General features: G+C 42.8%; 1 protein-coding gene across 1 annotated transcript in view; it reads right to left on the bottom strand.

The window, feature by feature from the left end:
* macf1a (microtubule actin crosslinking factor 1a) overlaps positions 1-21473 on the bottom strand; it is a gene marked incomplete in the record, with an annotated part of 123316 nt that overhangs the window by 3727 nt on the left and 98116 nt on the right. The window contains 34 exon segments of the mRNA XM_035681896.1: positions 1491-1553; positions 3406-3523; positions 4390-4407; positions 6020-6094; positions 6189-6343; positions 6429-6591; positions 6752-6921; positions 7057-7168; positions 7320-7508; positions 7671-7943; positions 8058-8252; positions 8366-8525; positions 8639-8808; positions 8914-9033; positions 9252-9458; positions 9599-9754; positions 9920-10102; positions 10634-10762; positions 10873-11070; positions 11437-11592; positions 11840-12013; positions 12273-12374; positions 12655-12756; positions 12880-13002; positions 13149-13375; positions 14343-14568; positions 15926-15934; positions 16882-17085; positions 17203-17421; positions 17604-17831; positions 17943-18149; positions 19151-19377; positions 20069-20153; positions 20626-20952. Of these exon segments, the coding sequence (XP_035537789.1) occupies positions 1491-1553; positions 3406-3523; positions 4390-4407; positions 6020-6094; positions 6189-6343; positions 6429-6591; positions 6752-6921; positions 7057-7168; positions 7320-7508; positions 7671-7943; positions 8058-8252; positions 8366-8525; positions 8639-8808; positions 8914-9033; positions 9252-9458; positions 9599-9754; positions 9920-10102; positions 10634-10762; positions 10873-11070; positions 11437-11592; positions 11840-12013; positions 12273-12374; positions 12655-12756; positions 12880-13002; positions 13149-13375; positions 14343-14568; positions 15926-15934; positions 16882-17085; positions 17203-17421; positions 17604-17831; positions 17943-18149; positions 19151-19377; positions 20069-20153; positions 20626-20952 (5470 nt within the window).

Raw genomic sequence — 21473 nt, forward strand, 5'->3', positions numbered from 1 at the left:
GAGAGAGAGAAAGAGAGAGAACAAAAAATACATAAAAGAATAAGAGGAGACATGAAAGATAGATTCAGAGAGGAAGCATGGAAGAGAAAATAAATGAAAGGAGTGAAAAATAGTTTAAGATGATTTTAAAAAAAATAAGAGAAAGAGGGAGGAGAAGAGGGCTGCAGCTAGCCGTAGCAGCAATGCAACTCCTAGCCTCATGGGCTCATCGTCCCTAGCAACCGAATAGCAAGGCCAGTCAATTAAACGGGTGCACCCTGCAATTACGTCCCCCCTCAACGCCAACCAGCCAGGTGCACCCTGTAATTGTGTCTCCCACCAACCAGCCATCACATTTAAAAAGGAGCCGCGTTGGGAGCCAGCGTTATTAGAAACCCAGGCTGGCCACGCCCAGGTCTTAGACACTCACTGTGTCTTTACACTTAAATCACAAGAATTTTTACTTTTTTAATTTTGGCTAAATAAATAACTAAAAGAAGATGCATATGTAAGCCGTGTTCATTCTAACATGAATACACAACAATATTTTTAATTTAAGTTCTAAAGTTTTATAAGTATGTTTTCTGGCGAGAATCTTCTTTTATCAGCTTACCTGGTAAAATTTGGCCATCTAATTCATAATATTAAAAAAAAAAAAAAAAGTACTTAAAGAATAGAATAAAATAAAATATAAAGACCAGGGGTTGGCCAAATCCTGCTTTGCTGTGAGTGAGGAAAGCATGACGCAAACATGTGGCACACAGACAAGACTGACATCAATGCCTAAACAAACAAACCTGACCGCAGTAAAAAACGGCACACACACACACACACACACACACACATATATATATTTATACATTTCTGCATATATACACAAAGGAAAGCTGTGGTTAAAGATGGAGACTGACAGCTGGACGGACGGATGAATGGATGGAGAGTGAAAGAGATGGAGTGACAGAGGAACAGAGAGAGGAAGTGTAGATACCTCGGCAGCAGAAATAGCCAGGAGTGACTGTCACTGAGAGACACAAGAGACAATGTGAAAAAACAGCATGCTCATGGTGGAATGAAGAGAGTCTCACACACACACACAAAGATATCACTTCTTGGAAACACTCTTAACACACAGCCGGCCGACGGGGGTCCAGACGAGTGTCCGTGACCCCTGTAATGGTTTTTTTTTTTTAAAAACAACAAAAAACAGGTCAAGATATCAGAGCTTGCGTAAGTGGCGACAGCCGGGGAGGGAGGTCAGGAGAGAGGAAGAGCAGTAACAGTGGGGAGACATAACGTTAGTCAGGTGACCACAGTCAGCAAGGCACAGCAACAAGGCCAAACCAACAAACCGAAGAAGAAGAAGAAGATAAAGATAATGGTAGAGAAACAAGAACAGAAAAAACAGAGAGAAATAAGAAGAAATCTGGAAGAGAGAGTCCAGGAGGGATATAAAAAATAAAGACGGGGCGGAGAAAAGACAGGCAGTTAGAGAGATAGAGGAGAAGTCCAACCTATACGAGATGAGATGGAGCTACTGGAATCGGAGCGGAGAATCTTAAGTCCTGGATGTTGCACTGGGGAAAGAGAAAAAGGGAGGGAGGGAGGAAGAGAGGGGGAGGAAGAGGGAGAGAACTGAGGACCATGCATCATGCAATACTACTGTTTAATTTAAAATAGAATGAAATAAATTAAGACAGGACAGAGTCTGAAGAGAGAGAGAGGAAGAGAGAGAATCGACCGTGTATATACAGAAATAAAACGTGACGAGATAAGATGATAAACTTCTTGAGGGCTGACAGAGGACGGGCTCAGAGGGAACGGAGAGATTTTAGGAATAAGAGATGGAGGGAGAAACAAAGACACCGACTGTAGACGGCACCCGACGGAAACACTGGAGAGAGAAGTGAGACGAGGCAGCGTTTCACCGCACCACCTGCTGACAGACAACTTGACAAACTTGAGTCAGTTTGGTCGGTGTGTTTTCCTCCACTGTAACTCCTTTGATCTGTGTTATGCACGTATGCTTGGGGGTGTAAGTGTCAGGAACTCGATGCATGAGGGTTGCTTTTGAGTTGTAAGAGAGTGTGTTTGTGTTCCTGCTAGAGCTCGACCGATATTATCCGCCGTCTGACCGATATTCGACCCATATATTCTAATTAAAATTGCTCCAGTTTTTCAGGCTTGTGCATTTTAGAGCCTGACAGAGGAAGTCAGTGACACTCTGCACACACAAAAGGCTTGAAAATTTTACGCATTTTTTACTTTATTGGACTTAATAGCTCAAAATGTTTGTGTATGGAAAATGATTATATATATATATATATTTTTTATATATATATATATAACTATATATATATATATATATATATTATATATATATTAATATATATATTTATATATATATAATATATAATAAATTATATATATATATAAATATATATATATAACAGTTATATATATATATAATTTTTAAATATATATATATATTATTGATATAATATTATTTATATATAATATATATTAATATATAATATATATAATATCATAAAAATACTAACTATATATAAATATAAAAAATAATATTTTTGGGCCACAAAAACACCTGAACAATCCAACCTAAACAGTCTTACAGTGTCGATTACCTGGATATTAAATTGGCCCAGTTTTCAGTCCTTTTATGCAGATATCAGCATGGTTTCTATTCTTTATTCTTAAAAAAGAAGTGTCAAAGATAAGGGTAACAGGAGGAACAGATAAATTATATAATAATAAATAAGTAAAGATGAACTTAGTCACTCTGTAGATACCTGAAGACAGACAGGAAAGGGGGGGAGAGAGAGAGGGGATGACACGCAGCAAAGGGCCACAGGTCGGATTCGAACCTGGGCTGCTGCAGCAATTCCATACATGGGTCGCCAGCTCTACCAACTGAGTTAACCGGGCGCCCCCACACATTGTTTAATATTTATTAATGTTCTGTATAATTTATTAGTTCCTCATTTCTTTTCAAAAAGTTTATACACGTTGCGTTTATATTCATATTACACGTATGATACAAACATTTGGTTTATCTCAACTTCAATAAATTGTGGTTTATAATCCTTATTGATACTTTTTTTAAAGTGAAGTTTACTGTTTGTTGTTAGTCTTTTTGACATGTTTATTTTTCAACTGTATAATATCCATCTTATCTTCCCAATTCATAAATTTAGGAGATCATTTTCAAAACATTTGACATTTAAAAACGCATCAGTTACAAAACCCAGCATTGGTCGAGCTCTAGTGAATGCATGTGAATGAAAGAGTGAGACAGAGGAGGAGAAAGAAGGTATGCTAATGTGTGTGTGTGTGTGTTTGTGCGCGTTGGATAATCTGTACTTGTGTGTTTTTGAGAGAGATGCCTGTATGAGAATATACACCACTCACCTCTGCATGGATCATTTTTGACCAGGAACTCGTCCAGAGCCATCCAGCCACCTCCGACTCTCACCATCACCGTGCTGCGCAAAATCCTCACCAGACGCAGCTGCTGAGAGTCACCGAACTGAGGAGGAGGAGAAAAAAACAAAGGCAGAGGGGACGAAGAGAAATGAGGAGAAAAGAGGGAAAGAGATAAGTGAACGTAATAGAAAACAGACGAGAGGAGGTAGATGAAATTAAAATGTAGAAATAGGAAAGACAAAGGGAGAGAGTGAGGGAAACAGAAAAAGAAGAAGACAAAGTCAGTGAGGGAAATGATCATTTATATGCTGATTGATGAGTTTTAAATGATTCACAGCGTCACACTGAGCAGCCAATGTACCAAAATCTGAAAAGCTGATCTGTTCTACTCCATGCAATGGCAGAAACAACATGCACTGATAGAACTAAAGCTGCTCATTCTCAGCCCAGTTCACCCAGCCACCCAAATCTGAGCCTTATCGTTTACGGGACAAATCACTGCTGTGTTTTCAGTCTATTTCAGAAATTGTTCAAACCACCGAGCAAAGCAGAACTCCAAAGCGATACCAGCACAGAAGGATTTTTTCTGGATCTCTCTCCAAGCAGCTTGATTTGCTTCCCAGATTCTGTCCAAAGCACACTATATATCACCTAACCACTAATTACCACTTCAGCCATGTCACTGTCGCCTACTTCACATTGTGCAATTTGTCACTCTCAACACCAAACAAATCACAGCAGGAACAAAACTGGAGGATGAAACCTGCTTACACGTTGCAAAGCCACAATGGAGTGCTTCTTCTTTTCAGTGTCCTTTTATTTCTCCAATCATTATTTATTATAAAGTTACAAAGACTAACTAATTCTTTGTTGTAAGTGTGTGAAAGCAGAAAGAACTCAGCACTCCATTGGTGGAGAATCAGGAAGCAGATTTCACACGTCCAATCACAACAGTGGCAGTCACTTTACCTGGTTTCCGAGGAAGAACTATAATAAATCCAGTAGACACGGAGCACGGGAACACAAGGAGAAAGAAACAGAGCAAGAGTGAAACAACATGTACTGATAACTGAGGTTTATAATGTATGAATGGATACCATTTATTTGTGTACAGGATCTTCAAAGAGCTGGTACTCAATCGGTTAAATGTCATTGTGTGTTTCTGTTATTTGAGCTCAGAATTAGTTGTGTAAGCAAAAAGATGGCAGTGGACATCCTGTGGGTGTTACGGCAGCGCTGTAAGAATGCAGTTTATAAATGGTAAGATGGAGGTGAAGACGGGGACAGTGAAGAAAAGTGAAGCCAGACACAAACACAAGCAAAGACAGACAAAAACAAACAGGTGTACTATTAGTATCCCCAGTGTCCAGCAGTCAGACACTAGATATCATTACCCAGTGGGTAATGATGGAGTGGACACACACTCTGTAGCGGAGGTAGTGATGGACGATCCAGTTAAGTGCTACTGAAAGCTGTCAAAAGTGTTGGTTTATGACTGCTGTAAAATGCTGCATATATACACACAGACTGCTGGGGGAACCATTAACATCACTGTTAAATCACTACTTTCATAATCCTACAAAATGGCTCTATTTCATCATCTTAATGTCTTTTTATGTTTTTAGTTCCTTCTTAATCAGGGAAAGAACGCCACAGTAGACAGACAGATTTAATAACAAGGCACCCTGCGGCTGTTTTTTTTTCTTTTTCTGGTGTTTAAAAAAGGAAAACAGCACGAACAAATGGGTGAATATGAGTCCTACCAGACCAAATTACCTCTGAGTCTGGCTCATTTGGTTTCTTTCATAGTTAAGTTTGAATAAAACCAGCTGACAGCCGTTGCTTGTAAATCAGCTCTGGCTCTTTCACACCCAGCAGCCCAGAGTGTGTCTATACGCTCACATTTACACGCTTTTATTAATGCTTTGGTGATGGAAAAACGAGGCTCAGCTGACAATCCTGGAGGGCTGTGAGATGTTATATCAGTGTTATAATGACACATCGTTAACATGACATGTAATGACATGTAATGACATGTTATGATACAGGCAATTAACACACTTATAAATACACCATGAGATCATGATGTGAGATGGACACACAAGAGAAATGCTGTGAAGTTATGTTGAAAAGTTAATCGGTGCCTGCTGGACAAGTGAAGACACAGGCAGTTAATAATGAAACGGGACCGGGTCAAACAGGGTTTGTAAAGTAACTCTTGGCAATTTCAGTTTAATTACAAGTAAAGAACAAGAACTATGGACTAAATAGGAAGTTGTTTTATTTGTTATAGTATTGATAATTACATTTTAGCTGTCAGAACAAATCTGACTCCTAGACTTCAGTGTTTAGAACAGCACATACAGGTCAAGTACTGCTGACTTAAGTGTTACTTAACTACAAATTAATCTGTAATACGTGACAGTTGTTACTAAAACAGCCAAGAATTATTTGCAAACCCCCTTTGAGCCACGTCTGTTAACAATTACAACTGCAATGAACATTAGCATTTCCTATGTTATATTATAACTATACATTACAGTTTATAGCTTATCCTATAAATAGTGTTAAACTGAACCAAAGCCTGAGCAGGACTTACCCGGTATTTGTTCTCTCCTATCTGCTCCACTTGGAACCTCTTGGCACATTTACACTGGGCCACCTGCCGAGTCACCTGCACAACAAACAAACAAACAAACATCAGTGGATGCATTCAGACTGCTAACAGGCATCAGGCCATGACGAGGCCTATGTTAGTGTTTCCTTACCTCGTCCTCTATCTTATCAGCGTCGGTGGTGGGTCTGTAGGCGTCTTTGTTGGGGTGCAGAGCAGCAACAAACTCATAGTAGTCGATGTAACCGTCTCCATCTCTGTCAAAGATGTCTGCCACCGCTGTCATCTCCAGCTTACTGGTGGGAAACTCTGCACAGACAAGAATGTCATAAATCATTTCATGTCTTCATAACTGTCAAAAGTTAACCAAACACGTCGTCAACCAATAACCTACTTGATGCCAGGATGCCGTCGATGAACTCCTGCCGTGTGATCTTTCCATCTTGGTCCTTGTCAATGCGTCTGAAGAAGTCCATAACACGGGACTTCTTGTGGTTCATCCAGCGCATGTACTTTTTCCTCCACACATCAAAGTCAAAGTTGGCAAACTCTTTGAGCTGAAAATAGATGATGCAGAGTGAATGTACAGTGACAGAAAGAACTGAATCTGAAAGTTTAATTAGAGTCAAGTTGCGGCCAATTATCTGTACAAAGTCAGAGCTGTCATTGACCAGCAAACTGTCTATATTGGGATCTTATCTAAATGTAAACCTGTACCTCCTCCAGTCTGTCCAGACCATCGTTGAGTTTGCGCTGGCGGTCAAGAGCCAGCAGCCAAACTTGCTGCCACCTGGCACAGAGCTGGTTGAGTCGCGGGTTTCCTCCAGAGACCTGCATGGCCGCCTGCTGCTGCTGCTGCTGCTGCTGCTGTTGTTGCTGGTGTTTGCCTGCAGACAAAGCAAAGAGTTAACAGATCCTCTCGGTCACAGATTTGTAAGATTCTAACGTGCACTCGGGCTATCGTAAAAAAGCGAGGGAGACGATAATATTTGTCCATTAAAGGGTAAACACAGGTGACTTACGAGCTCCTCTCCTCTCAGCCAGGCTGCTGGGAGCCTCAGCCGGTTTCCTTTTGTAGGTCTTCGTTACTTTGTCGACATCTGGCTGTTTCCTCGTCATCTCCTCCATAAACATCTGAGAACAACAAACCCCAGCAGCGAGTAAGCAAAGTTGGACTGTTAATGGACAGTACACACAGGCACATTTGCACTGAAATACCCAAAACTACGTTTGGGAGCAAACATCTGATGAGTCAGTGAAGCCGGGGGGGGGGGGGGGGATGCACCTGGTGTTCTGTGATGAGTGTTTTGAGTTGTGTGATGTCCTGGGGAAGCGGCTCAGTGTCTCTCTGGATCAATGTGGTCTCAGCCCACTGTAGCCATGACAACAGCTCCTCCAGCAGGTTGGCGTTGTTGAGCACCTCAGTAAGAGCCGTCTCAAGCCGCTGCTCGTGCTGTTTGGCCCATGTCAGCACCTATAGAGCAAACGGGTTGATTAACATTAGATATTTCTATCTTGTTTTCATCATGTTATTGTCATATGACTCTATTTATAATATGTCGCTAGTTAAATAAAGATTAACAGGTCAATAAAATACAATATTTAACCTAAAAGTTAAATAATTACTATTCCTCACCTCCTCGAAGCGTGCCCTGATGATGGTGATCCAGTGTTTGATGGTGGTGATGGAGTCAGGGTGACAAACAGTCAGGATGCCCTCTCCCATGCCGGCAGCCTTGTTGACATCCGCCCTCTTTTCCTCCACGGTGCCCATGAAGTCTCGATGCGTGTGCAGCAGCGCTTGAAGAGTCTCTGCCTCTTCAGGAAGGACGCCGCGGAAACGAAGCGTCTGCTCCGCCTCAGAGAGCCACTCCAGAAGCACCTGCACCGCTGTACGAAACTCCTCCGCCTGATGGAGAAAAGGAGTTGGAGAGGAGACAGAGCGGTCTTTAATGATGCCTGTGCATTATTTGTTGACCAGGTTTGATGTTTATGGAAAAATCAGGGCAACTTTTTCTCTGACCTGTTTGAGGGCGAGCTGTAGGCGCGTTTGCTTTGTGACCGAAAGGGCGCACACTGTATCCCAGCGGTTGCTGAGCTCCTGAAGCTGAACTTTGACCCATGCCGTGTCATCGCGGCCGGTATCCATAAGGTCCCTGGCTGAGCGTTTCAGAGCCTGAACACTGCTGGTTCTCTTCCCCAGCTCTTTTTGGAAAGTCTGCAGGTTCAGACATAAGACAGTATATGAAAGCAGGACACGGCAGGTGCGTGTGGTGTCAGACTTAAAGGGTATTTATCACATTTTTATACAGTTCTGTTTAGTGCACACACCTTATGTGAGTCCATGAGGTTGGACACCAGATCCAGATCTCCATGGACGGGCTGGTCTTCAGCCAGCTGGGGCTCTACCCGGTACAACCAGTCCACCAGGGCCTGGAGAGCCTCTGCAAACTGGCCTGAGAACAGCAGAGCTTCCTCCAGCTTGTGTTGTCTGGATGGAGGAGAGAAGACAAATAGCAGTCAATTACCACATCTCATGTTCCATATGTCACATCTGCAGTGTTGGAAAAGCCAGTTTCATTGTCCATCGTTCATCCTCTTTACCTCTCCACGCTTTTGCCGCAGACGGTGTCCCACTTGTCGCGGACCTCTCCCACCAGGTGGTCCATTTTCTGGGTGTCTGCAGGCAGCTGAGCCTTGTCCCTCATGGCCTTCCCAGACCTCACTGTTGTGTCGTAAACAGGCTGCTTCGACCCCAGCGCTTTCTGAAACTCCTGGACAGGCAGGAAAAGGGAGGGAACGAAGGAGATTTGTAGAGAGGATCTGGTAATACTGACCTTTTCTCTATACTTGTGTGCATATAAAATTGCCTACGGTACCTTGTGTTTGGCCAGTTGGACTTTGATCCTGTCTGGCTCGTTGGAGATCTCCAGCTCTGAGTCCAGTCTTTTCTCGGCTTCTTCTAGCCAGTCTGTCAGCTTCCTCCAGGCCTCGTGGAACTGAAGAAAGAGAGTTACAGAGTTACAGTTTGATATTCTTACATACATGCAATTCATGTCCTTGCCATTTCTACAACACAACTAATATATATTATATTGAACTATATAAACATTACATTTAATGGAAATCTCAACTAGTTTTCATGTTGTCAGTGTCTCCACAGTGTGCCTTTGGTCCTTATGGGACAACAACAATTACCCTTCTATCAGTTCAGTACCTGTTTGGCACGTTTGCGGGCCTCATCGAGGTGACGACCGCGGTCCAGTGACCTCTGGACCAGCTTGTCCCAGCGGGCCTGGACGCTGAGCAGCAGGTTTTTGATGAGAACTACATCCTGCTTCAGGCTGGCAAAGCGAAGCTGAGAGCCGGCCTTCTCCAGAGCTAGGACCTGCTCTCTGTGGGTATTGACCTCGTTCACAAATACCTGGGCAGACACACACAAGGGTGCAGAACGAATTAGACAAAAGGTTTGATGACAATAGTCAAATGTTTACATAATAACCTTAAATATCTGAGTAAAACAGACATCTTAACTGTGTTTAGTAAGTGTAGTATGTTCTGTACCTTGTGCTCATCAATCTGGAAAAGGACAGTGTCCAGTATGAGGCTTGGGGGTTGGGCCATGTTCAGGGTCTGTTCAGCCTGGGTCAGCCAGTTGATGGTGTCTTGCAGGGATGTTTGGAAACCTGTTGCCAAGGAAACGGCCTCATCCAACTTTGCCTGGAAAGTTCAGATTTGACATTTAACAACAAATCAGTAACAGTGACGACTCAGACAAAAACTAAAGTAATAAGTGCAAATGATCACTATGAGGACATTTTAAGATTCATAGACAGACAGACAAGATAATAGAAGTCAAGAACAGAGAAATAAAACACGTCTTACCCTGCGGTCGTCCATCTTGGTGTTGAGGCTTGCCCACTTGTTCTGCAGCATGCCCAGGTTCTGCTGGGTCTGGGTGGTACCGGGTCCTGCTTCCTCTCCTCCACGAGCCAGCAGCATGGACTCTCCTTGATCCAGCAGGCGGTGGTACTGTTCTCCGCGCTGGGTCAGTTGAGCCTGAAGCTCCTGCAGAAAAGAGAAGACACAAATGTGAACTGACGGTCTCGCTAAAAGGTGAGCCCTGTTGTGTTTCACTGGCTGGTTTAGGACAATTAAAGCTACTAAAGTTTCATAGTCACCAGATACCATGTGTCTCATGGGTAAATAGGAGAGCACGTGTAAGCCAATACTGTGAGCATCTGCTCAATACTTTTGTAGTAAAAATCTTTATGTACTTGTGCAGTTGTTACCTTTACACATAATTTGTTTTTGGTTTAACAAGTGCTTATAACAGCAGAAAACAGTCACACCTTAAACAATGAACATGACAACACTGGCTTACTTTATAACAGAATGTTTGTTCTACAATAAGTTCTCTCCTTGCAGCTGACCTTTGTTAATTTGTGTGATTTCCAAACAATTCTTGCAAGCTCAATGCCAAAAGAAGCAGAAGAGGCATAAATGTCTATAAACTCTACCATTACAGGCTCTAGGGTGTAATTCTGTGTATTGTGTTTGATACTCTGGGCATAAAAGTATGATGTGATTCTCTGTTACCATGTGTTGCTGTAGCTGCTCCCTGGCTGTTTCAGGGAGACCGCCTGTTGGCTTGGCGGCAGACAGCTGGCTCTCCGTCCTCCTCAGCCACTGGAGGAACTCCTCCAGCTCGCCATGGAAACCTTCAGCCTACACAGAAACAGGCAAGAGAGGGGGAGAAACAGGTAGAAGGTCATTATTTTAGCTGTACATTAAGATATGAAAATAATACCACTATAGCTGTTTTATATTTTCTTTACCTGTTGCAGGGCGGCCTCCAGTAGCTTCTGCCGCTCCTGAGTCTTGAGCAATAGACTGTCCCAGCTCTGGTTGAGATGATCCAGCTGGTCCCTCAGGTGGCTGGCCTCGTCGCCAGGAGAGGACTCCAGTAGCTCAGTGCCAGCACCGTTCACAGTCTCCACCGTGGCATGATGGGATAGCACGTCATTACGCAAAACCTAGGACAGAGAGATGGGAGAAAGAATTCAGAGGATTAGATTTGAATGTTAAGATTCAACAAGTAGTACAAGCAAGAGCACAGCTGAACAGAAGGGTTTGAAGATTAAAATAACACTGGAGGCCAACAGTTTATTGTGTGTGGCTCTCCAAAGAGAAGAAAAGAAACCACATTAGGGCTACAGGACATGGCCGGGTTTCATAAGCACAAACAAAGTATCACCAGCCAATAAAGTGACAGCAAATTCAGCCTTTCTTCAAACAGGTTAATTTACAATGTCAACCTGGCCAAGAGGGAAAAGTCACAAGATAAAGAAACAGATGAGAAGTCTCTTTTTTTTTTTAGTTTGTAAAGAACGGACACATACATGGTGTTTAGCCAGCTCGATTTCAATGGCCTTGGGGTCCGAGCTGATGGGTCGCTGTGTGTCCAAAGTGGTGTGTGTGTGGTTCAGCCAGGCCTGCAGCTCAGACAGGGCATGTTGGAACTGACCCAGGGCCAGCAGGGCAGCCTCCAGCTTGTGCTGTGGTGGAAGAAACACAGAAATTTGGGTTTAAAAATAAAAACTAAAATATTTGGACTGTAATGAAAAGCAGCTGTCAAATACATGCAACCCTCCAGAATGCCAACAAAGACCAACAATGTCAACTCCCAAGGGAAACAGTGGAGTAAGAGCTGGAGGTCAGCTACAGAATAATGTCTCCCTGGAACAGCTTTAGTTTCAGTGTGTTTGTCAGGGACTACTCTTCAGCCTCATGTGGTTTCATTACCTGTCTTTGGGTGATTTTATCCCCCAGGTTGTCCCAGAGATGTCGGAGCTCGGTCAGAGGCTCCTGGATCATGTCTCTGTCTGTCTGGTCTGACACCTTCTTTAACAGCAGCTCCCCCTGGTGGCAGAGCTTCTCCATGTCAATCTGCTGCTGGTAAACCTCCACCTTGTACTGCTGCTCAGAGTGAACGGAGGGATGAGAGGAGGAGAGAGCGGTAAAGTAAGGAGAGAAGAGTGTTTTGTTAGTTATTGATACACATATTATCATAAGTTATCTAAAAAATGTTTTAAACGATTCAAGGAATCACATTTAATATATTTAATATATAATATTCTTATGGATTTTACAGCAAATCTTGCAATGGATGCAATGTTTAATGCTTAAAATGTGCTAATGAATAACTGATTTAGGAAAATTAGACTCTTTTGCCAACCTTGAGCTCTTCAATCTGCTGTTTGACAGTTCCCAGATCAGTTCCCACAGTCGACATGTCGCACAGCTTGATCACTGCATTGTCCAGGTAGTCAAACATAGACTGGAAATGAGAGAGAAAAAATACTTAAAAGCTTTACTTAAAAGATGAAAAGCTGACAGTACCCAACATCAACAGGATCACAGTTACTACGTGTTACCATGTTTAATTTAGTGCAAAGGTGACACCATTATATTACTAAAACACTAGCTAAAGAACATATAGTTTGCTTCTAAGTAAAAGTGTTTTATGACTCATTGGTTTATCTTACATTTAAAGAGGAAGGTTTATCCATTAATTTAATCTTGCTAAATAAAGGCCCAGTTAACTCTGATGTACAAACCTGCAGTGCGTCCTGATACTGCACAGACGCTGTCATGGCCTCCTCCAGCCTCTCCATCCTCTCTCTCCAGGTCCGGTTCAGACCCTCCCAGGCAGCATTCATCTGGGACAAACACGGGAAGACAAAGGAATTATGTCAGTGTGTCAACATGTAATAGAGCTCTACAAAACTCCTTATTTTCATCTTTACAGAAGCAAATGGTGGCCATTTCATTTCATTTCTTACCTCATCAATGGTCTTCTTGACTTCAGGTTTCTCCGTTTCTCCACAGGCAAAGATAAGGTCAGCTCCGAGGGTCCTGACAAACTCCAGCTCCTCCCTCAGACCATCCGTCTCTGCCTTAATGGCCTAGAGAAAGGGTAGAGAGACATCATATTGAGTTGTTTAGAATAAAAAAACTACACTACAAACTGCATTTCTACCAGCTACCATTTCTAATAGCTCTTCTCTTCCTCTCGTCTGCCTGTTATCACCATTCACTCTCTCCCACTCACCTCAGCAGCCTCAATTTGTTGTTTGATGAGCGAGGGGTCGACGCCAGGGTCCTCCAGCTCTTTCACTATATCCTGGGAGTCTCTGAGAGTGCTCAGTAGCGCCGCCACGTCAGCCCAGAACTTCCCGGCCAGGTCCAAGACGTCGTTCAGCTTCCCCTCCCTCTCCTCGGCTCGCTGCCGGATCTCATCCCACAGGGAGCGCAGGCGCAGGAGGCGGGAGCGAACGGCTGGAGGAGTGAGGGGGAGAGGAGTCAGATTTTGAACAGGCTGGTCGAGAAAAGTTGGTGGGATATCACTGAGCATACTGGAAAATAGTTCTAGGTCTTTCTTTAGCATTGTAGCCTAATCTATTTCAGATAATTTCAAGAGGAGGAATAATGTTTTCTTTGTTTGCATTTTTCCATCTAGTGTCCAGTCCTGATAAGTTAAGTCTTTCATTAGTCCACTCCCACTATCTTTGCACACTGAGCCCTTTCATTTCAAAGAAGCGTGGAGGGCTGGAGGGTATCAAAGCACAGAGTTCCTCAGAATGCAACATAACAAAGAGGCATGTGTGTGTTTTGTCCCACCATGTGGTGGCGTTGGAAGAAATATGCAAGCTTCACGGCTGAATCTGTTCTATTTCAAGATTTGATAAGGTCTGCTCGCTGGCTTTATGCCAGGGAAAAAGTGACTTACTTTGGCCAGTTGATTGTTCAGTCAGTGAGCCAGTTGGACTGGAGCCCAAAATAAGATTTTATTATTTTTCACCCAGATTACAGAAGCTGTTATGCAATTCCGGATGCCCTTTAAACACTTAAACTATCTACTGTTTGACTGTGTAATGTTTTGTTCCATTTATAGCCAGTATTATCATAGCCAAACAAAACAGTTATTTAGTGATTTAGCTGTCCAGTAGGTAGCCATTTTATTAACCCAATTAATGTATTGCAAGATAAGATAAGATGTTCCTTTACTGATCCCCTGTGGGAGAAATTCAAGAAGTTTTCCTCTTTAACTGCTGGCTACATGTGCAGCAGCTCATCAATGCATAGAACAAGTGGTTCATTAATGATTTATCAAAAACCATAATCTTTTAAATACAATAACATCAAATACAAACCCATCACCGTGTTTAACACATGAACTGCGTGTCCTGTCTGCCTGTATGTCATTTGACTGTCATTCACTGTCAGACACATCACAGCCACTCACCCTGAGCGGCGGGATCGTCGTGAGCTGCTCGTCCGATGAGCTCCTCTCCACGGGCGCAGAGGGCAGAGAAGCTTGGCAGCAGTTTGTCTAGCTCCAGCCCCTGGGCTCGGTGCTCCGCCAGCTGCTCCCTGATCTTCTCCACCTCCGCTGCCACAGAGGGAGGCTGCCGTAGCCGCTGGACCGCCCCCTCCAGGGTCTCCAGCAGGGGGTCCATCTTGTCATGAAACTGGGGACGGAAGGAGAGTTGGAAGAAAGTATAATGAGGAGGAGGAGGACAGAGTGTGTTGAGGGGGCCGGGTTTGGGTTTTTGATAGCTGGGTGACATTTTGAAAGTGAGAAAATACTGAGATATTATGTGGGTGGTCAGCCATCTGTGGCACACTGCATCAACTTTTATTATAAATGTTATATCAGATTTCAATACGGGACATAGAACAGGCTTATAGTTCTTTTACAGTGTCGAATATCTCAATATTGCACCTTCAGCATGTCATCCAGGTCGTGTAACTCAGACAAATCTGGACTTGATCTACCACACAAAAGGGAGCTGCTAATCCACAAAGTTCAGTCCACTCTAAAGGACTCTAAGGATAAGAGCAAAGTTGGTACAGTTTCTAGTGAGTTGATGGGCTTTTGCCTCTGAGGGGAACACAACAAATCTCATCTAGCAAAAGGACAGCTATGACTGGTTTCAAGGACCTAAATCAAACCTAGCCTAGGCTTTACTGGAAAACTTCTCAGTTTTAGACTAGGCTTAATTTAAGTCTATGAACCCACACAAAAGGGACATTTCCCCAACAGATTTAATTCATTTTTATTGTCACTCAGGGTGGGCGGACACACATTGACTGTATATATAGATGGATGACATGACAGCTTTTCAAAAGTGGAGCCAAAACATCTTGATCGCCCCCTCGTGGTTGGTTGGAATATAGGTCAACAGGTTATAAAGCCCGCCCCCTCCATGTCAGCGGATGGGACATGGACCAAAAAAGTACATGTGAAATCAAATGTTCCCAAAGATGGTTTCTGTCATTTTAAGTAGTTCTTCTCACACAGATGTATGTTCAAGTGTTCATTTCTCTGATAAATTTGGTTTTAATCTGATGCTATAAAAAGGGGGGGTTCATGTCATGATGGACAGTGATTGAGCCGGCCGGGTCTATGGCCTCGATACCATGGAGCCAACCCCAATAACAGAGACTCTGGCTCCAAATGATTTTACCAGAACAAGATGGCAGCGCCCGTAATCAAGATATTGTAGCTTCATTACGTACAGTGGGAGGAAGTGGAGACACGTCGTGCATCTTTATATACAGTCTTTGGTTTGGACAATTATATCAAGCTGTGGTTTCATCAGAGCACAGTAATTTCTAATCAGTAATAAACCAGACAACTTTTACCATTTAAGATAAATCGACTGCATAAATCATCACTTTGTCTGGCAGGATTAGTACTCGATTAGTGATTTACTAGTACAAGATTAATGCCTTAGTATTGTGACATAATTTATTAGTCGACCAAATCATGTAGTGTAAGCGCAGCCTGAGTGTCAGTTGGATGTTGTCAGTCAGTGATCTTACCTCTACCAGCTGGGTGATCAGTGCAGTGAGCAGTGACGATGGAGAAAAATGATGGTTGGGTTGGGGGGGTCAACACACACAGCACATCCACAATGAACAAGGGATGGGTCGGGTTGCAAGGATAAGGGACATTAAGGTTAAGTTAAAGGATGAGGGAGGAGAGACAAAGAGGTGGGTGGTTTAGGATGGAGTGAGGGATGAGGACAGTGTGGAAGTGCAGGTGGAGGAAGAGAGGGAGCGATACATGAGTTGAAGGGGTGGAGAAACATGACAATGAGTTAAATCAGAGACATGCATATAGTAAAACAGGCACCACTCTGCCACACAAGAGATTCAATGATGTCTCATGAGATGAAGTGAAAGTAAAATATCTATTAAAAAAACTAGCACAAAAAGAAGATATGGTGTGATAAAATGATATATATATTGTTTTGGGTACATTTTGCTGTTGTGAAAACAAGACTAAACACCGCTAGATGTATGTATAAGCTCTTGCTAATAAGATATAAACGTTTTATAAAGTAGAACATGCAAAACACACACTAAAGAAATAAGACCAGAAAACAGCAAATCAAAATAAAATGTATCTTTCACTGAACTCATGACTTTGCACAATAAATCCTTATTACCACTTAGTTCAGGGCAAACAGCAGAAACAAGCACAGACATGCTACTTAGTAATTACATCAGTCCGTCTTATCTGGGGCTGCAGACACTCACTAACAAGCTATAAACAGACCTGGGCCAAATTGGGTGTGTAGTTTAACAAATTAGGTCAATTTATATACAAAATGTAATTCAAGTTTATTGAACTGAGTCTCATACAACTCACGTCAAAGTCTTCGGACTTTTTGGTACCAAAGTACACTAAACAATAAAACTAATTAGACCCAGGTCTGCAGTTAAAACACAAACTTCCCAAATGGAGCACTAACAATTTGTCCTCTGCGACGTACCTGTGCAGACTGGGACACTGCCTCGTCTAGGGTTGTTGCACGACCTTTGACGCCCTCTTTGATGGCCAGGTAGCGCCTCTCAGCCTCGGTGTAACGCTGCGTCACCGTCGCCCCCTCCTGGAGGCTGAGCTTGGCCAGCTGAGGTCCAATCTTCATCAGCTTGTCGATGTGAGGCTTGTGCTCTGCGATGGACTCTCTGAGCAGCTGGAGAGGGAGTGAAAGGTTAAAGAAATTAAAAACATGGAAGAAATATACACATTTTAGTTGGTGACAATAATGAGAGGAAAGCTGAAACAGAAACATTTTTCTATCCTCTCTTACCCTCATCTGATCCTGTTGGAGTCGGAGAGCGTCTGTGTCGATGGCTGGCGGAGGCAGCTGGGTGATAAGTGTTTCAGTCTCACCCAACCATGGCTCCAGTTCCTCGTAGGTTTCCCAGAACCGAGCAACCAAAACCTGGGCCTGCTCCAGGGCTGAGAACCGTTCACTATGGCTCTGACTCACTGCATCATAACGACCACTGAGAGAATCTGTCTTCACCTGAAGACAAAGAAAAACAAAGATGTTAGTGTTAGGATCCAGTTGCTACACTTTCTATAGGGAACTTGTCAGTTAAGCATTGTGTCCCTCATTAAGGCCATCCCTTACTTGATACTAACACACACAAAACTTAAATTTCTCATGTTCAGTCTCTTTCTCTTAATTCTCTATCAGTGACTCACTATCAGTGCGTCCTTCTGGGCGTCGCTGCAGGTTTCCAGGATGTCGTCTCTGGTGTTGAGGAGCTGATCCACAGTGTCTTTGTGTCGGATGATGTCAATGTTGAAGGCCCTCTGCACTTGCAGCTGGGCAACTGTCACGTCGGGCTCCAGGCTCAGGGGCCCCAGAGATGCCAATTTACGCTCCGTCTCCCCAACCCAGGCCAGCTCTGCATCTACTGCCTCTTCATACTGAAAGAAAGAGTTAGTGTTTAGCCGGTTTAAGTGCTCACATAGACGAATCTAATGGACATTTTCAAAAAGATAATCAGCTCAGCATTCAGGTTGAACTGTTTGCAGTACCTGTTGTGACCTCTGGATGGCAGCTTGTACCAGCTGCACCCGCTGAGTGATGGTTTCATCAGACTGACGGTAGCGCTGGTTGGCATCAGCGACCAGGCGGTCTAGACCCTCGCGGGCTCGCCACGGCACCAGATCCAGCAGAGCGCTGCCCACCTCGTTCACCGTATCCAACACCAGACGCTTCTCTGCTGACACTTTCTTCAGCTCCTAAAAAAGTGAAAGTGAAGGATTAGTTTTAAAAAAACAAAAGCTGCAATCAAATGAAAATGTTTGCTTAAATATTGAATTAAATTGACTAAAAGGCATCCAGGTTTTTTTCCTGCTGCCTGAGGTTGCGTTGCTTTTCAAGTGGACGTGAGGTAAAAAGCACATTAAATGGTAAAAGCTGAAAATGTCATTGTAGAGTAAAAAACGGATGGCAGCAACAAATTAAATGGCAATAATTTTTTCAATTGCTTTTACAAACTGTTATTGAGTTCCAAGAAATAAATGTTTCTATGGTAACTCAACTGTGAGTGGGTTGATATTGGAACGGCTGAAAATGTCATTACAGGCAGTTGTCATCAAATTAGTTCTGTTCAAACAATACGTACAATTCCTTTCTATTCAGGAAACATCATCTTTAAAAATAATCTTTACAATTTGTAAAATGTGGATGATTAAGTTAAGTAAAGTTTTAGCAACTAAACACCTTGGTTACATACTGCCATTAAAGTGCCCACTCAATCATTTGGTAAAGCTGGAGTCACTTGATGCAAATGGCTGAAACTAAATGCAAAAGTAAAACTGCATCTTGACCAGTTAAAGAAACCCTAGCTGAAACCAACTCCTTTATAACACAGAACTATGAAATGTGGTATGTATAAGAGAACGGATGCAACGGATAGATTAATAGTTGGTCCAAACATTCATTTTCAACAAAGTGACTCACAGCCAGAGTTAATAATACACCAGGAAGCAATGAGTGTTATGTGAAATAGTGAAACATATACACCATGACATCTAAATACTGTAACTGTTGTAATTAAACTGGCTGCAAAACCCTGAATGTTTTAATGGGCAAACAAATGGGTTGCTGCTGGATAAGTATGTGAGTTTTAGTGACGCTTCTGTTATAAAATCATTATACAAAGAAACAGTTTATCTGTATGTTTAATACGAGCGTGGCACAGCTGTAACTGCAACCATCTCTCTCATACTCCACCCACCTTCTGTCGTTCCTGGTATGTGGGTGTGGCATCAGGTTCCATGTTGTTGAGCTCTGCCTCCACGCCGTCCAGCCATTGGTTGAGGTCATCATGGGCACTGGCGAATCGCGTGGCCAGCTGCAGGGCCTGCTCCAGGGTGCGGAGGGCCTTGCTGCTGCCGGCCGTCATCTCAGCGTAGCGAGACTTGATGCCGTCCAGCTTTTCCTGGATCAGAAGAACTTCTTCGCCTGCAGGATGACACACAGGTCAGGTCGTGTATTGTCCTGATGCATTTATAAATCTTTCACAGCTAGGTTTGCTGCATTCCACTGGTCGAGGCCAAGTCAAATTCCTTTTATGTGCAAACTTACTTCTCCAGTTTTTGAGTCATAAATCTTACAGTATCTCATAAAACTCACTCCAAACACGTTCTGTAAAATCTCTCAGTACCCGAGGGCTGACAGTTCTGCATACCTCTCATGGCAACAACATTTGTCTAATTATCCAAATATGAGAGTACACACACACAGTGTATTCATGGGGTAGACCAACAATCAACTCGCTAATAGTGCTAGCAGTCAGCATGGCTAATATCATGAGAAGAGAGACACAAACCAGATGTTACAGTTTGGTTCACCGCTGATATAAAAATGTGTGGTTTGGATGTGAATCTACAACAACTAAAGCAAAACACTGTTTTAGTTTCTTTCTAGTGTGATTCTCTCCCAAAGATCTCCCAACATAAGCTTCATAATATACAGAATACCGCCTTCTTTATTGATTTTAGTTGCTAATCATCAAAACATATAAAAGATACCAGTCAGACACCTTCCAGTACAAACTGGAAAATGACCAAGGATAACACTTTTTGCATTTCATATCTTTTAGGAGGAGACAGAAAACATCAGCTTAGGAGAAGATAAAGGAATGTGAGATTACCTGTGGTCTGTTTAAGTAAAGCTTGTCCATTCTTGATGGCCTGGTCCACGGTCTTCTTCCTGCTCAAAATCTCCTCATTTAGAGACTGAGGTGAGAAAGAAAGTGAAAGTCAACCTCATGTAGATAAAAGATGTTTTTTCTTTGGCTCCAAGTACAAAAAATCCTAAGTAAGGTGTGCATCCTTTATTTAACTGTTAAAAAATAATAATAATTAGACCAGTGTGTTTGTGCTTCATATCTATTCTTTATACGAGTGAGGCAAAGGCTAATATAACAGCAGTACTGAATGAAATTATTACCTGAATTCTCTCATGGTCCATTGTGTATCAAGTTCGTCATTTAACTATATATCGTATATAGCTACTGTATATAATGTCAAAGATTGCTATTTTAGTGATGTATCTATATAATGTTAGATAAGAGATTTTACTTCATTCTTCATTACATTAGTACAATTCTAACTGTATACTGTAGCTTTTTCCTAATAAACGTACTAACTGCTGCTCTCATGTTTTGGAAGAAGTAAGCTGCGGTTCAGTGTGTTCATGAAGTCGTACCAGAGTGTGTTTGTGCTGCTCGGCCAGCAGCTGAGGCTGGTAGCTCTGGACGGAGACCTGAGCCAGCCTCTGAGCCACCTCAGCCAGCCAGTTCAGCACCTCTACCTCGTCCTCGCCAAACAGCTGAGCGTTGGCCAGCGCCTGCTCCAGCAGGCCCGCCCGCCTTGAGCACCAATCAGCAAGTTCCGAGTGACCTGACCTTACCACCCCCACCCGCTCGCTTAACCAATCACGATCAACCGAGCAGCTTAATGGGGTCAGAGATTGGCTGAGGGACTCGAGGCGGTCAACCTCGGCTTCACGAGAGGACACATCATCTTGGAACGCCTGGGAGATGTATGTGTGTGTGTGTGTTTGAGGGGAAGGTGAAGGGAAGTGAGAAAAGAACAGCAAAACAATAAAAACAGATGGGTAAAAACTTAAAATATGAGCATGCAAATGATAAATCATAGATCAACAGTAAATCATAAATGTCAATGAATGAATGGATGAGTAGAAAAACATAAAAAGAACTAAAAAAAAAATAAAAACTGCATGGATAAAGACATGGACTGGTAAAAAGGTATGTTTGGGTTGTAAATGATTGCTTTGTGGATCTTTTGCCTTGTGCTTCCTCTTCCAGCATCTTTCCACTGAGTTACACTGAGATGAACTGTATTTTCTATGTTACATTTAAGTTCAAACGGGGACGGCAAAACTGGAATACCAACAATATTTATAGGTAGGTAAGTCAGCAAGTATTTTCTTGTCTGTAACTGTAGATCTTTTGAATGAACAATGCTCCATGTTTAGACTTTACTTTGCCAAGCATGTCAACAACTAAGAGCATCTTCCCATAAATTCAACCT

This window comes from Morone saxatilis, unplaced genomic scaffold, assembly GCF_004916995.1.
Source record: "Morone saxatilis isolate NCDOM2014 unplaced genomic scaffold, NCSU_SB_2.0 Contig9, whole genome shotgun sequence".
In the NCBI taxonomy this organism is placed as follows: domain Eukaryota; kingdom Metazoa; phylum Chordata; class Actinopteri; family Moronidae; genus Morone; species Morone saxatilis.